Below are 15,237 nucleotides of genomic sequence, written 5' to 3'. Positions count from 1 at the left end.
AAAAAAAAAAAAAAAAAAAAAAAACCCACAAAAAAGAATCTACTATGCCCATGATGGGCTCCTTGCTGAATCAAGACATGTATGATGATTCTGCATTGTTTATAAAATGCTTCAGGATACTTTTGGTAAGAGGCTCAGGAAAGGCCAGCCAACATTCAGGGTGTTTTCTTGGAGGCACTGATGGCCATGACCATAAGATCTCTCCTGCAGGGCCTCTGTAGAAACAGTACTTGTTGGGAGCAGTTCTACATAATTCTCAGGAAAAATCATTTCACAATTAAAAGTATGATTAGGCCTAGTTTTCCTGCATACAAGCCAGCTATGGCATGCCGAGACATAACTCCATTTTTGCCTCTTGTCATAGCTAAAACCTCCAGGGAAAGACTACACCAGCTGAAGACATCCTGGGGAGAAACAAAACCTTCACTTGTTACATGTGTTACTCCCAATATTTGGAACTCCCTGTCCTCTGAGTCATCTGTTACATTTGTTACTCCTGATTTACAGAATAGAAGTGTGACAAGCTTGTAGTCTTTTGTCTCTGCTGCCTAGAGCAGCACCAATCAGGCCCAAACCTCAGCTTCTTCTGTCTCATTTTTCTATCTTTCTTGTCTAATTCATTAAGGTGCTTTGAGCTGTCATGGCTCACGGAGACCAGGACTTACTGCAGAGTTTCTAGTAACATCCCCTGTTCCCTACAAGTATTCATGTGGCCTTCTTCCTAGAAATCTTGGGGGAATATCAAGAGTTGTACTGGAGTATAGCAATTTTCCTCTCCCCTACATTTCATTTTTCAAAGTATGTAGCTATATTCTGTTTCTCTCTCTCTCTCAGCAAGTGTTCTATTTTTCTTATTTCTTAGAAATGGAGTAGAAAAAAAACCCCCATCTAATTAAGATTAAATGTTTTCTATTGAGATGATAACAGGCTAAATAAAAAGGTCTTAACATTCATACCACCATTACACTAACTAGCTTTTCTCCTTTTTTATTGTTTTCACATTATTTCATAGACTCAGTTTTGAATAGAAAGACTTTCATTTATTGTGCATAAAACACTTTGTCATATTTATGGCAAACATTTTATAAATAAGTGGATTTTTCCTACTCCTTTTCCATGAAATACAATTAACATTTGTCAAGTAAGAAGAAATAATTTCTTCACTTGAGAAGTGTTGGGACTGCAGAAATTTTATATTTTCATAGTCAAATAGCCATTTGTTCCACTGTGTTTCTTTCTCATCCCCTATATGCTTAGGAAAATTTTCTACAACCCAAGATACCTATCTGTACTGATATGATATGATCAATACCCATCTGTATCATTTATATTTTCTATTCATTTTTTTAAATATTAAAATTCTGCAACACTACATACTATGAGGTGACTGCACTTTTCTAAAATACTTAAAGAAATGTCCAGGTATGATTTCTCTCACTGGTTTGGGAGAAATCATGTCACATGCTAAGTTCCATACAAGTATTGTTGCACTTTGATTATATCAATGCTTGACGTTTCACTAAAGTCATCACTATTTTAATGATTGTAGCGTTAGTAGTTTTGAAATCTGTTCATCAAAGTTATCCCCATGGTTCTTTTTAAAAAATATTTTCTTGATGTCTCACACTGACATACTTAGTTAAAATGCAAATCAAAGTTCCACAAGTGTTTTAGAGTGACATAAAAGATGGACAATAGGAAGTAGGAAGATAGATCTTTCTCAGATGGGAAAGGGGGGTCGAGAGAAGGAAGGAGGCAGAGGGAGCAGAGAAAAAGAGGATGAAAAGGGGAATTAACACGGTTATGACAGGGCCGTAATTTGCATATCTTGCTGCCAGTTGGCTTGAAACACCAGTGATGCATGTGTGTCCCATGCATGGCTGTGTCACTTCCACCACCAGCAGCAGAAGCTGTCCGATGGGACAGTCATTCCTGTACCACTGGTGGTTCAAGCTTGCAGGAATGTGTTGCGTTACATACATGTGCCAATTCCACATAGGGAATGTCATCGTTATGTATGACAAACATGTGCTAATAATTTTTTTACATTAAAAAAGAATTTGTTTACATTTGCATTAAGCATATACATTGCTATGAGAATAACTGGTAACATTAATAATAATCTTCCAATCAATGAACATAGTGTGCATTTCCTTTTAGATTCAAGAATTAGTCTGTGCATCCCTTAGTGTGCATGTGTACGTGTGTGGTGCTGGGGATCAAACCTAGGGCCCTCAGCTGTGCAAAGACCATCCTCTACCACTGAGCTATACCCACAACCCCCTTCTATAATATTTTAGTTTCCTTCACATAGAGCCCACAAATTTCCTTTCCTTAAGATTTTCCTATTTCATCATTTTTCCCCCTTAAAGAATAAGCTCTTGGATTACCAGCTTTACAAACTGTTCTGTTTTCCAAAACAACATTTATATTTTGATATATATTTTTTTTAGTCTTATTGGTTTGTTTAGTCTTTTATTCCAGTAAATATTTAGTTGATTTATTTCCTTATTAAATAATAAAAAAACCACTTAAGGTGATGAATTTTACCCTGAGTACAGCTTCAACTGCACATGATAAGTTTTAAGAAGCAGAGTTCTAATTTTTAATTATTTCCTATGGTCTGTAATGGTAGCTTTACTTTTCTATTTGACTCCATCTTTACTTAGGAAATTGCATTTTTATTTCCAATGGTTGGATGGTTTTAATTAAATTTTTACAGTTATTAGTTTCTATTTTAAATTATATTCAGGAAAAGAGACCTACATGGTTTTGTTTTTTAATTTGTGGAATTTATTGCATTATCTTGGCAGCCTGGTGTGTGGTCAATTAGGTTAAATTACTGAATACATTATTAAAATTCTCTGCCCCCCACCCCTACTTTTCCTAGAGCACTTCGGCTGTGGTTCAGGGTTGCCATTTCTTCCCTGCGCCTTATCTCTGCCAGACCTTGCCTTGCGGTGAATCTCAGAACTGATTAAATATCGTCACATCCAATACCTCATTTGCTCCTCAGGACAACCCTCTAGACAGACCAGACACCAACTGTCATCCCCATTGTTTTACAAAAGTGAAAAGTAAAACCAGTGACTCTCTCAAAGTCATACCACACAAAGCTGTCTTAAAATTGCTAGTTTGTACCTTTTCATCAATCCAATCTGCATAATCACAGTTCTGTCTCCTCCAGTCCTTGAGGCCCAGACCACATATTTCTCCCACAGCACCTGCATGTAGCACGTCTTCAGACTACATTGACTGACTGGCCATCCACTGCCCAGAAGCTGCCCCTTCTGCCCTTTGCTTTTCCTGCACATCTTTTTTTAGTTGTTTGTTTTTTTTTGAGGCAGGGTCTCACTATGTAGTTGAGACTAATCTAGAACTCACTATGTAGCCCAGGCTGGTCTTGAACTCACAGTGATCCTCCTGCCTCAGCCTCCCAAGTGCTAGGATAACAAACGTGTGCCACCATGCCCAGCTTTTCCTGCTCATCTTATGAGGGATATCTTCTGGAGGTACAAGGTCTTGGGGCCACAAAGGGTAAAACTAATACACAGGACAGAGAAAGAAATTTACCGATGTGCAGCGAACAACTGTGATTGAAAGAGAATCTTCAGCTTCCCTGAAAAAAAAAAAAAAGAAAAAGAATTAAGACAAAAGTATTCATTCTGTGTGATGGGTGGATGTGTTTAGGTAAAAAAGACTGACAGCACCATTAAAAAGCAACCTGTTTCCCATCAGTAACTGTGGCTCCGCCAAACTGAGAACAATGTTGGGGAAAGCAGTGACCTGCCAGTGACCTTGAGCTGGCTCAGAATGCTCCTTCTACCTCTAGGGAATCTTCAGATATCCTCCTCTACCATCTAGTCTACACCTACAGCCACTAAATTAAGGTCCTTAATTTAGTCTCAATGACGGAGAACTAATCTAGTTGATACTAATTAAGGTTATGTTAAAAGAAAATTTGTAAGAGAAAACAAAAACATAAATTAAGTTTCTATCTCAGAAAACTTAGGCCAAATACTGCATTAAATAGAATGAATGTCTGCAGATAATATTGATCAGATAAAAGCCAAACTTGCCTGTGGTGTTGAGGAACATGACTTCAGTGTAATGAGCTCAAACATATAATCAAATATACAAATATACAATCAAGATACCAGACATATTTATCTTGTATATTCTTACATATTTCAAAAGTGATCAAATCAACCAGGTAACTGATAAACCTCTACTTTATCCTAGCAGGCAGGGCCATGGAATTAACTCATACTTTCTTTTCTCTTTGCCATTGGTACAAAGAGAAAGAGTATGCAAAATAATTTTATTTGAATTCTTGCAATAAGGACAATTGACCTAAAGGTCAATGGTGGTTAGCGTGTTATTTCCTCCACTGGATAAACCAACCCAAGGTTTCTGCGTCTGAGGACTGCTGCTTTTTCCATCTTCTGTGAGAACACGCCATTTCAGAGATAAATCACAATGAGCTAAGGTCCCACAGCTTTTCAAAGGACTTTGCCCCCATAGATATCAGAAGGGATTACAGAGTCTTTGTTGCCATTGTTGTTGTTTGTATCATTTTGTTTACTTCCCCCTTCTCCCCTTCACAAGTGACCATGAATAATATGCTGCTTTTAGACACAGGGAACTGAGTTCTGTTTTGTTTTGTTAAAAAAAAAAAAAAGCAATCCTGGGATTCTCACATGTAAAAATGGCACAGGGCACAGGTGCACTGTACACCTTGAGTCAGTGCTCAGAAGCCAACATGCCTTTTCCTCTCAGAAGAACAGCCCTGGAACTTACCATACTGGCGCTCAGGACACCCCATCATCTGTGCTTCACTTCTCCGAGATTTTCTGCAGGCAAACTGAACTGCTTAGCACACGCTGCCCCCCCATGCTGCTCTTGCTTATTACTCTGCCTGTCTCTCCTTTCACTTCCTTCTTTGTGGGCCAAAGATACAGCTTCAGTGCTTCTGAATCGCTCTGTTTTGTTCGGCTACTATTTCCTCCTAGGTGAAGGAGCCTCAGATGGTCATAGCCCACTTCTTCTGCTTTTCTTGCTGCGGTGCCTGTCCTTAATCTCGTGTGCGTGCATGTGCAGGTCTTCATTACCAGCTTGCAAGTGGCTGTGGACTGGGGCTACTCTGGCCCACAGGGTTCCTTGCCCAGAGTAAGTAACTCAGTAAACAGACAGGGCTAAATGTTACCTATATGCTCAGATTCTTCTCTACTACGTAAAGTTACAAATACATTTGTTGATTTATCAGTTTGATCTAGCCTAACAAAAATATTAGTAACACTGAAGCTCTAAAGTTTATTTCCTGAAAGTGATCATGTTTGGGAAAATGACTGGGAAAGTAAAATTCATGATTTCTAAAATATACTTCTTTTTTTTAAAAAATGAAATCATTCCATCCCTGGCTACCCCACCTGCTCAATTTAGTCACTGGCATTCCTTATACAACATCGGGCTTGTTTGAAGAGACTGCTTTAAATTTTGGTTGATTCTCTGTAAATCTTAAATTGTGTGTGTGTGTGTGTTTGTGTGTGACTGTCTGTGAGACTGCGCTTCTGAGGGTGGAGACTGCATCTTCATTTTCTCTTTTTCTGCCATGTAGCTGTTACCTGTAGCTCAGTGTGCACTGTGAATGACAGACCTTCAGAAGTATGTACCAGCCTAGTTGACAGATCAGTCAACTCGGGAGCAGGCTCAAACTGAGGTACTGATTTATCTTTAAGTTATCTTTCTCCTAACTCTACTTATCATCTCTATTTAAATTAAAGTCATTAAAATAGGGTTGGGTGAAAAATTTTAAAGCAAAGCCTGTATGAGCCTGTATAATGTCTGTGGATCTTTTCCCTCTCATCATCGATGTTCCTCTGTCCTCACACAAGCGTCACCAAATCCCAGTGCAAATCATATTCACTGGCTCACCTGAGCATCCACGGTGCCCCTACTATGATCTCAGGAGATCGTGGTCTAGGCAGAAGGTGAGGCATTTACCAAATCACAATAATAGTGGGGGGAAAGTCATAGGTGCTCTACCAATGACACTACACATATGTCAACCAGTCTGTACCTCCAGGAACATGTAAGAAGAGATATCAAATGTGATAAAGAAGAACAGATCTGTTATCTATTTAGTTCAATCTTTGGCATTTGTTACAACAAGCTTACCAGGCCTCAGAGGGTAGGGACTATGAGGTGTTCATGAGCATGCTTCCTGTGGTGTCTAGCACAATGCCTTGGGCATAGCAGGAGTTTAATAAATACAGCTCTCTAGGCCTCCTACACTATTGTGTGGGCAGGTGAAAGAGAGCAGATAGTTTACAGCCACCGCTGAGAAGCTATTCTACTAGACAGAGCTGAAACCCTAAGATGAGGCTGCTCCTGCTGCATTAAAGGAGATTAGCTCTATGATTATCTCTGCAGCTCTGGATGACAGAAGACAATTTAGTACCTCAAAATATCGACTGCTCGTCTGCAGGAAAGGTCTTCAGCAGGCTCATTGTTCATTTGAAGGATCTGATCACCGGGAAAAAGCTTGCCATGAGCAGAGCCTCCTGTTGGACAGAAAATAAGTAAATGGTGCTCTAGACAGAACAGCCCAGACCCGAAGTGGTACAGTGGAACAGCTGAATGGCAGCCTGAGTCCTCTGGGCACTGGCTCATACGGATCTTAGTTTTCCTGTTTATAAAGGGTGGATAATTTATGTCATCCATCAACTTCAAAGGGTGCTAGGAGACTGTACTGAGAAAGAAAACTAGCAGAAACCTTACAAATCAATAGAGCTGGCCAGTGAATCTATTACAATCCTTTCTAAAGAACTCTGGTGCATGCATGTGCACACCTGCATGTATGGGAATTGAAATACATTTTAACTAGTCCCAGATTAACATCAAAAACAAACACTAGGCTTTTCCAGCCTGCTCCTCCCCATCCCACTACAACCTATATTTCATACAAATTCAAGTGAAAACAAATGAGTAGTTTCTATTACCATCTAGCCAGAAACTTTCAACCAGCTAGAAGCATGCAGGGCTCAAAGAGGAGGGCCAGCTTATCCAAATACTTCTCTTGCCTCTGAGATTGGCCAGGGAGCCTAAGGAGGGCTAAGCCAGGCTGAGGCCGGTGGGACGCCAAGGCTCAGAGCAGCAAGTGCCCCCTCCCGGCACCCGAGGAAGGCGCAGATGCCAAGACGGAATGAGGTCAGAATTTTCTAATTTTCTCGGGTAGCATTTTCTGCTTTTCATTACAGGACAGAGAAATGGGAGGAGAGCCAGGGCTACTTTGCCCTCGAGAAACCAAACTCCTCTCATATTCTCAAGTCAAACCCTACCTGCTGTGACGGCCACCACTGTGAGAGGAGGGTTCTCAGAAATGTGAAATCCATAGTCCTGGAAGAGGGCATCTTTGTCTATCTTTACCGTGTGCCTCACTGGGGTGAGAGCCTGGCTTGCGTTCCCAGGAGGCCCATCAGCTGCAGTGACTTTAGCCCTGGAAGAGAAGGAGGAATAAAAGAAAGAGAGGGAGCAGATGATGACCACAAACACGATGGAGGAAGACGCAGAACTGAGTAGACACCAACTGTCCTCTTATGAGGGATGAGGCACAAACATCACCAGCTACAGCAAGCACAGCTCTTGAGAGAGGCTGGGGGGGGCATGGGCACAAGGAGAAGAGGAGAGCTATTTTCACTTTGCAAGGAGAGGGAACCAGGTGAGCATGTGTTTGGGCTACACCTTGGGAGGTTCCCAGGGTTTACCTACATAGCTCAGATGCTGGCAAGCAGAAGATGTCTAATATGCCACAGGGCGCATCAATGAAGGGATGGAAGAATGAATGGATGGATGGACAGACAAGCAATCCAGGCAGAAGGCACTGTTTGAACTGGGGATTGAACTCTGGACCTTGTGCTTGTGAGGCAGGTGGTGGAACCACTGAGCTAAATCCCTGGCCATCATTTCTCTTTAAACTTTGTAAACTGAGGATTCCAATATGAGATTCCAGATGACAAGGAATCCTTCTATATTAATTTCTAAAAAACATGAACGTTCTCTCTATATCTAAAAGCAAGTACACTGAAAGTTGCATTTTATACCTCTTAAAGCCACAAGGTGAGTCACAAGCTATTTTTCACTTGCCTGTGGCAAATAATTATTTCCCTCTCACAATCATGGTTCTTTCTGAAGAAAGTCAAATAGGGAAGGGACAAGGTGTTTACTGTCATTATAAACAACGGAAATGTGAAGAACAGATCCCTTGGCATTTACAGTTAATGTCTATCATTTATTCTCATCCATTTACCAAACACTGTCAGGAACTCTGCCTCTTGCAACAGGACCTCACTTATCTGAAAATCACCTCCCTGTCATTTATAATGACCTCAAATTTCAACAAGACCCAGAAAACAGGAAAAAAAAATCTGTCTCACAGAACTAAAATGCATGTGACAAGTCCAAGTCTAAAGCATTCCTGTGCATCATCACGCATCGTCCACTGAGGAGTCACTCAGGTGGCTGAGCAGATTTAGTGTCTATCTGGATGGATGACCTAAGCCAAACAACCTAGATGCATGGAGAGAGGATTTCTTCTAGGCAAGCACCTGGGTCATGCTGAGAAGGGTCAGCAGAGTGACCTACACGAGGAAAGACACAGTAAACTGAAATTTTGTGCTACATAAAATCTATCGTGATTGCTGATTTGAAAGCCAACACTTTAAAGCTATGACAAGGATACCAGATGTGGTGATGTGCGTTCCAATTACTTGAGAGGCTGAGGCAGGAGGATCTAATGAGCCCAAGTATTTAAGGTGAGCCTGCACAACAGAATGAGACTCTGCTTCTTAAAAAGAAGTATACAAACTGAGCCGCTATAAAGATGGGTGTGCATATGTCACTGTGGTATGATTCTTTTAATTCTTTGGGGAAGATACCCAGCAGAGGAATAGCTCAGTCAAATGGAACCTCTACTCCTAGTTGTTTGAGTTATCTCCATATTGATTTCCACAGTGGTTGCACCACTCTGCACTCCCACCAACAATGCAACAGGACCCTGCCAGCATTTGTTATTGGTTGATTTCTTTCTTTCTTTCTCTTTCTTTCTTTCTTTCTTTCTTTCTTTCTTTCTTTCTTTCTTTCTTTCTTTCTTTCTTTCAGAAGCCCATTTTTGAATTGGGTTTTTATATTGGGGGGGTCTGATTTTTTTTTGAGTTAGTGCAGCAACTTGGGACCATGAAGTGACTCTGGGAAGAGAGTCCTTTAAAGGAAGTTCAACAAGATAAAAGAAACTTTGGTCCCAACATGTAGAGCTTTGCATAAATCCTGGACTGCCTTCCTTTCAACTACTCCTTTAGAGAGAAATGAAGTTCTATGTTGTAGCCTTATTATTTTGGGTTTTCTGTTAATTGTTTCAGTTACTGTATTTGTAAATGGCCTGCAAGTCTAACTCAGACCCATGGCAAAAGGCTTTACCATAATTTTTAAATTTTGAGATAAGGTCTTGCAATATTGCATAGGTTGGGTTTGAACTCCTCCAGAGCATCTGGGACTACAGGTGTCTGTCACCAGGGTTACTGTTGTCACCTGGGTTACCATTGTCATATGTTACACCCACGTATGAAAATCACAGTAATCCTGTTAGTTGTTAACTGAAGGCTAGGAGTTCTAATGCAGAGATGGCTCTTGAATCTTGCTGAACATCTCTTTTATACAAACATAACCATCATCTTTTGCTGAGATTGTGGCTGTACAATAGTTAATAGTTCATGTTACCTCTACAGAATTCTTTCTTATTCCTTCTTTAATATTTTATGATAAATGAATATCATCATATTTTTTAAAAAGAAGTATAAAAGGGCTTTTTTTTTTCTTTTTCTTTCTTCACTCCTCTTTGGTACCAGGAATTGAATTTAGGACCTTGCACTTGCAAGGTAAGTGAGGTGCCACTGAGCTAAATCCCTGGCTCCCCCCCATTTTTTTTGGTGTTTTGAGGTAGGGTCTTGCTATGTAGTTCAGGCTATGTAGCCCAGGCTGGCCTTGAATTTAGGGAATCCTCCTGCCTTAGCCTCCTGAGTACAAGGATTACAGGAATGTGTGCCATCATGTGTGGTACACCAAGAACAACAACAACAACAAAAAAATCAACATTTGTGTTCTTTTAAAAATGCAACATGCTGGGCATGGTGGCGCACACCTGTAATCCCAGCACTCGGGAGGCTGAGGCAGGAGGATCGCTGTGAGTTCGAGACCAGCCTGGGCTACATAGTGAGTTCCAGGTCAGTCTCAACTACATAGTGAGACCCTGCCTCAAAAAACCAAAAAAAAAAAAAAAAGCAACATGATAAGAATACTCCTAGATATTACTACTATGTAATGCAGCCAAGAGAAGTGCTCATATTTATCAGGGAAGAAAAAAATTATACAAGCAAACATAAGCCTAGGAAATGGAAAGGCGCTATATATTTAGTGACATACATGCACCTAGAAGATGATAAAAGAAAATTTCTAGGGCTGCAAAATAAGTTAGTAGAGTTGTAGGACAAAAACATAGTCACAAAAAGCCTTCAAGAACTCATTAAAAACAGATTAGTTGAATGTATATTAGGCACCAGGCCCTCTTAATGAGCTAATGCTTAAAAGCTAGAAGATACCACAAAAGAATTCAAGAAACAAAATTAGTGGTTTGTGTTAAACTTAACTCAGGGTTAAGAGAGATTCATTTAAGAAGAATAATATAACCTTCCTTAAAACAATAAAGAAAGATACAAGCAATTGGGCAAAAGTTACACCATGTTCCTGGTGGGAAAGATCACATAATAAAAGTAAAAGCTCTAAGTTAAACTACAGATTTAATGTAGTAAGGATTAAAAATTCTTCCAGATTAAAAATAAACTTGAAGGACTAATGGAAATAGAGGTATCAACAGTAATAATAACCACAAAACAAGCACTGACTATATATCAGGAAATGCTAGCATGTATTTTAATACATATATTGCACTCAATCTCAACAACTGTGTGATACAGATACAATTATTTCCCCTATTTTATAGGTAAGGAAACTGAATCTTGATTTGGGAGATTTGAGCTTGCTTAGTCACAAATCTGGAAAGTAGGTTTCAAAATTAGGGCCATATTCTTTAAAAGACATAACTTCTAGGGCAAAACCATCCAAATGAAATTCAAGCCAAGCTTCATAAGGAAATTTAAGTTTTCTAATAGCCACATGAAAAGAGGAAAAATAAAAAAAAGAAAAGCAGCAGCAAGTGAGGTTAGTTTTAATAATATAGTTCTATTTAACCTAACATATCCAAAATAGTATCATTTTAATATGTAATTATTACAAAAATTGTTGATTTTCATATTCATTTTTATATCTTCAGAATCAAGTGTGTACTTTACATTTATAATGCATGTTATTTGGACTCTGTTTTTCTCAGAAATTTACAGTTGAAAAGTAAAATTTCATTGTCCAAGTTACAAATATACTTAGGCTTTCCCATAATTTATCAGTCTTTAAATGTATATATAAATGTATGTATGCACGTATGTGCATTTAGGGTTAGGGTTAGGGTTTGCCAGTCTTTAAATTTAAACTAATTAAAATGAAATAAAAATGACTTTCCAGTCTCTCAGTTACACTAGCCACATTTCCAATGTCCAGTAGCCAATACCAGTGTGACAGAGGTGACCCTACTGGATAGCATAAATCTAGGGACTATGGAAATGTATGAAAAATATGATTCCTACATTCAAAAAATAAACTTCCAACTTCAAAACTGTGACTAACAGGTGATAAAGTAAATGTCTAAAAATCACACACTTATGTCAGTTTGTCGAATGTTACATTGTCCTCTAAAATACTGTGAGATATGGATCTATTTCATATATTGTGGCTGATATCACGTAGGAAGGCCTCCAACGTACAAGGAAACACAAGGCCTAGAAGCCTAATGGAGCTGTGTTTGCACTTAACTGATTTGACTTGAGAGCCTGAGCTCTTAAACACTACATACTGCTATAAGAATGAGACCAGGGCCGGAGATTTAGGTCAGGGGTGCTGCCACCTGCCTTGCAAGCGCAGACCCAAGTTCGATCCCTGGTACAAAAAAAAAAGACCTAAAACAAACAAACAAACAAAGAACAAGACCAAATGTAATGAGCAGGCAAACTTGTGGCGGTGCGCACGTATGCATTCGTGCCCATTCCCTGTCCCTCTCCCTCCCCCCACCACCTCTCGCGCCCTGGATTGCAGTTTTCATGAGCTCCATTCAGACGGAGGTAATGATCACAATGGTGTGCTGCAGTCTGCACCAATGAAGCCGAGTAGAAATTCTAGAAATTTCTTTAAATATCTGGTAGTACTCAAAAGACTAAATGCGGAGTATAATACGATCTAGCAATTCTACTCATGTGTAAATATAGAAATGAAAATACACATTCACACAAAAAACTTGATCATGAATGGTTATAGTGGTGTTACCCAAAATAGCCCCAAATATTCTAAAACAGAATATTATTCAGCATGAAAAAGGCAGAAAATACTGATCCAGACTGTAATGTAGATGAATGTTGAACACATTATGCTAAGTGAAAGAAGACAGTTTTTTATAAACCACCACCTATTGAATTATTTCATTTATGTGACATATCCAGAACAGATGAATCTGCCGGGGCAGAAAGTAGACTAGTGTTTGCTATGGGGAGGAAAGTTGGAGTAACTGATAATATGCTTGGAGTTTGTTCCTGGAGGGATGAAACTCATCAAAACTGTTGGTGGTAATGGTTGTATCTTTCTGTGAATATACTAAAATTTTTTAATTATATACTTTAAACCAGTGAATTATATGGCATATAAATTATATCTCAATAAAATACTAAATCAATCAAAAATAATATTCTGGGGAAATAAAACCTTATAGTACAAATACATGAACAACAGGCATCAAACACATATGGAAAATACCCAGGTTTCACGTGCTCAAAGCAAACAAATTGACAACTCTCGTATAGAAATACGAATGAAATAAAGCCAATAAATAACACAGAAAAGCCAGGTTGGGGGAGGAGGGTGTGGGCCTGCAATCCCAGCACTCTGGGAGGCTGAGGCAGGAGGTTCACAAAGTTGGGCCCACCCTAGGCAACTTAGTAACTTAGCAAGACCCTGTCTCAAAACAAAAAATAAAAAATGGCCAGGGGATATAGTCTGTTGTAAAGGCCCTGGGCTCGATCCCTAGTATCTCAAAAAGAAAACATAGAAAATATATGACATTATTAATTAAAGAAGCACAATAGAAAGGACTACAGAGTTCCAGTATGTCTACAAAAGTACCAAATCTGAATAAAAATAGGGCCCAATATTTATGGATCCTGAAATCTACAGCAATATAAATTGACTATCCAATCTCTCAAGAAAATAATCAGGGAAATTGTAATATGAATTTAATGCTTGATCATTTTCTTTGATCCTCTGCGACTTTTTTTTTGGGGGGGGGACAGGGTCTCACTACCTAATTCCAGCTGGCCTTGAACTTCACTATCACCCTGGCTGGCCTCAAACTCATGGTGATCCTCCTGCCTCAGCCTCCCAAGGGCTGGGATCACAGGGGTGTGCCATCATGTCTAGTTCTTCCCCATTACTATTTTGATGAGCACTCTTTAAAAGCAATGACCCCCAAAATTATATCATTTTCACTAGACTATGAGTTTATGTAAGACAAAGGTGACATTTATTTATCTCTGTGTCTCTGGTCTAGATAAGTTCTCTAACAGGGTATAAGCTTAAAAAAAAAAACTGGATCTTGAATATTCAGACATTATTCCTTACAGCTGTATTTAGAATAGTGGAAAAACTTGAATCAATCCAATGGAGGATAAAACAAGTATGGCAAAGATGTACTTCAAAGGCTGTATCAACAAAGTATCATAGGCCTATAAATTTTAAAAGTTATAAGGAGCCACAACTCATAACATGCTCTTCCAGAGCAGCCTCTAAGAGGGGGTTGGAATCTTCTTAAGACAGAGCTAGAATTATTCTGCACCGTAATTCCCCATCACTCAGAGAACCAAAGCCAAAATCTTCACCTTGCCTTCCTGAGTCTGTGTCCTCAGACCTCAGGCACTGATCAGGTCTTCACAAAGAACTACTCTACCTCCTACACTGCTTTTATCCCTTGCTGCCTTTGCAGGAATGTGTGAAGCCAAACCAAGGACCAGTCTAATGCCTCCTTCTTGGGTGTCCTATGCAGATATAAACTCTATCTCACTTGGTGTGATCCCTCCCTCCCTCCTTTCCTCCATCTCTTTCTCCCCTCTCTGCAATTCAGGCTTGCCTTGAACTCACTGTTGTAGCCCAGGCTGGCCTCAAATTCACAGCAACCCTCCTGCCTCAGCCTCCTGAGTGCTGGGATTGCAGATGTGTGCTACCACGCCCAGCCTGACGCTCTCTTATGGTCTAAAGCACCCTGATCTTTATTGAAAGCTATCGGATTCCAAATATCATTATCCTTAATAGACTACATTCTCTGGAAGCAGGAGCCACATTTTATTCACCTTTTAATTTCTTACAGCACCAAGTGAAGATCTTTGCTCACATGGAGCACATACTACACATACGCAGCATGGTACCCCAATACAAATGTGTCTCTAACAGAATTGGCAAAACATAAAAATGTACATAAAACCAGTAACAGTAGTAAGTTGGATATAAGTTACAGAGGTCAATACTTATCAGCCTATGTTTACTTTCTCCACCACTCAGCCCCATGATGACTGTCCTAACCAAGACTTGTCTTTCCTACGTTCGAGTGTGAGGGTGCTGATGGTTGTTCAATCCAGACTCCTGGAAGTTGTGCCTGATCCTCCCCTGTCCTCATTCCCAGTTTCATATCAGTCCCAACACCAGAAGACCTCTTCAGAGATCCATTTCCTTCCATCTCCACAGCCACCCTTCTACTGAAGGCCTCTCTGACCAGTCCTCCGACAGAGCTCAACAATAGGCTGACGGACCTTTCACTTTTCTTTCTTCTCTTCCCTAAATGTTTCTCCATCTAGCAGCTAGCATGATTTTACAGATGTAACTCGGTTCATGTTACCCCTACTGAATGGCCCAATTCAAATTCATAAATACGGTTTCACACAGCCCCTGACCATTACTACAGTATCTAAGACCAAGACATTCATTCTCCTTCATATATTTTTGTTCCAACCAAATTTGCTTTTTTTTTTTTTTTTTTTT

General features: G+C 39.7%; 1 protein-coding gene across 6 annotated transcripts in view; it reads right to left on the bottom strand.

Annotated features, from left to right (window-relative positions):
* The window catches only part of Frmpd1 (FERM and PDZ domain containing 1), a 178,140-nt gene that overhangs the window by 39,464 nt on the left and 123,439 nt on the right, over positions 1–15,237 (bottom strand). For all 6 annotated transcript variants that reach the window (XM_010619413.3, XM_010619410.3, XM_010619412.3 and 3 more), the window contains 3 exons: positions 7,341–7,498; positions 6,461–6,563; positions 3,574–3,619 (listed from right to left, as the gene is read on the bottom strand). In XM_010619413.3, coding sequence (XP_010617715.1) covers positions 3,574–3,619; positions 6,461–6,563; positions 7,341–7,498 — 307 coding nt within the window. The remainder of the gene's footprint in view (positions 1–3,573; positions 3,620–6,460; positions 6,564–7,340; positions 7,499–15,237) is intronic.

This window comes from Fukomys damarensis, unplaced genomic scaffold (genome assembly GCF_012274545.1).
Source record: "Fukomys damarensis isolate Sample0158 unplaced genomic scaffold, DMR_v1.0_HiC HiC_scaffold_36, whole genome shotgun sequence".
NCBI classification, from domain to species: Eukaryota; Metazoa; Chordata; class Mammalia; order Rodentia; family Bathyergidae; genus Fukomys; species Fukomys damarensis.
Note: the sequence above shows the minus strand (reverse complement) of the source record. Positions and strands in the feature narration are given on the sequence as shown.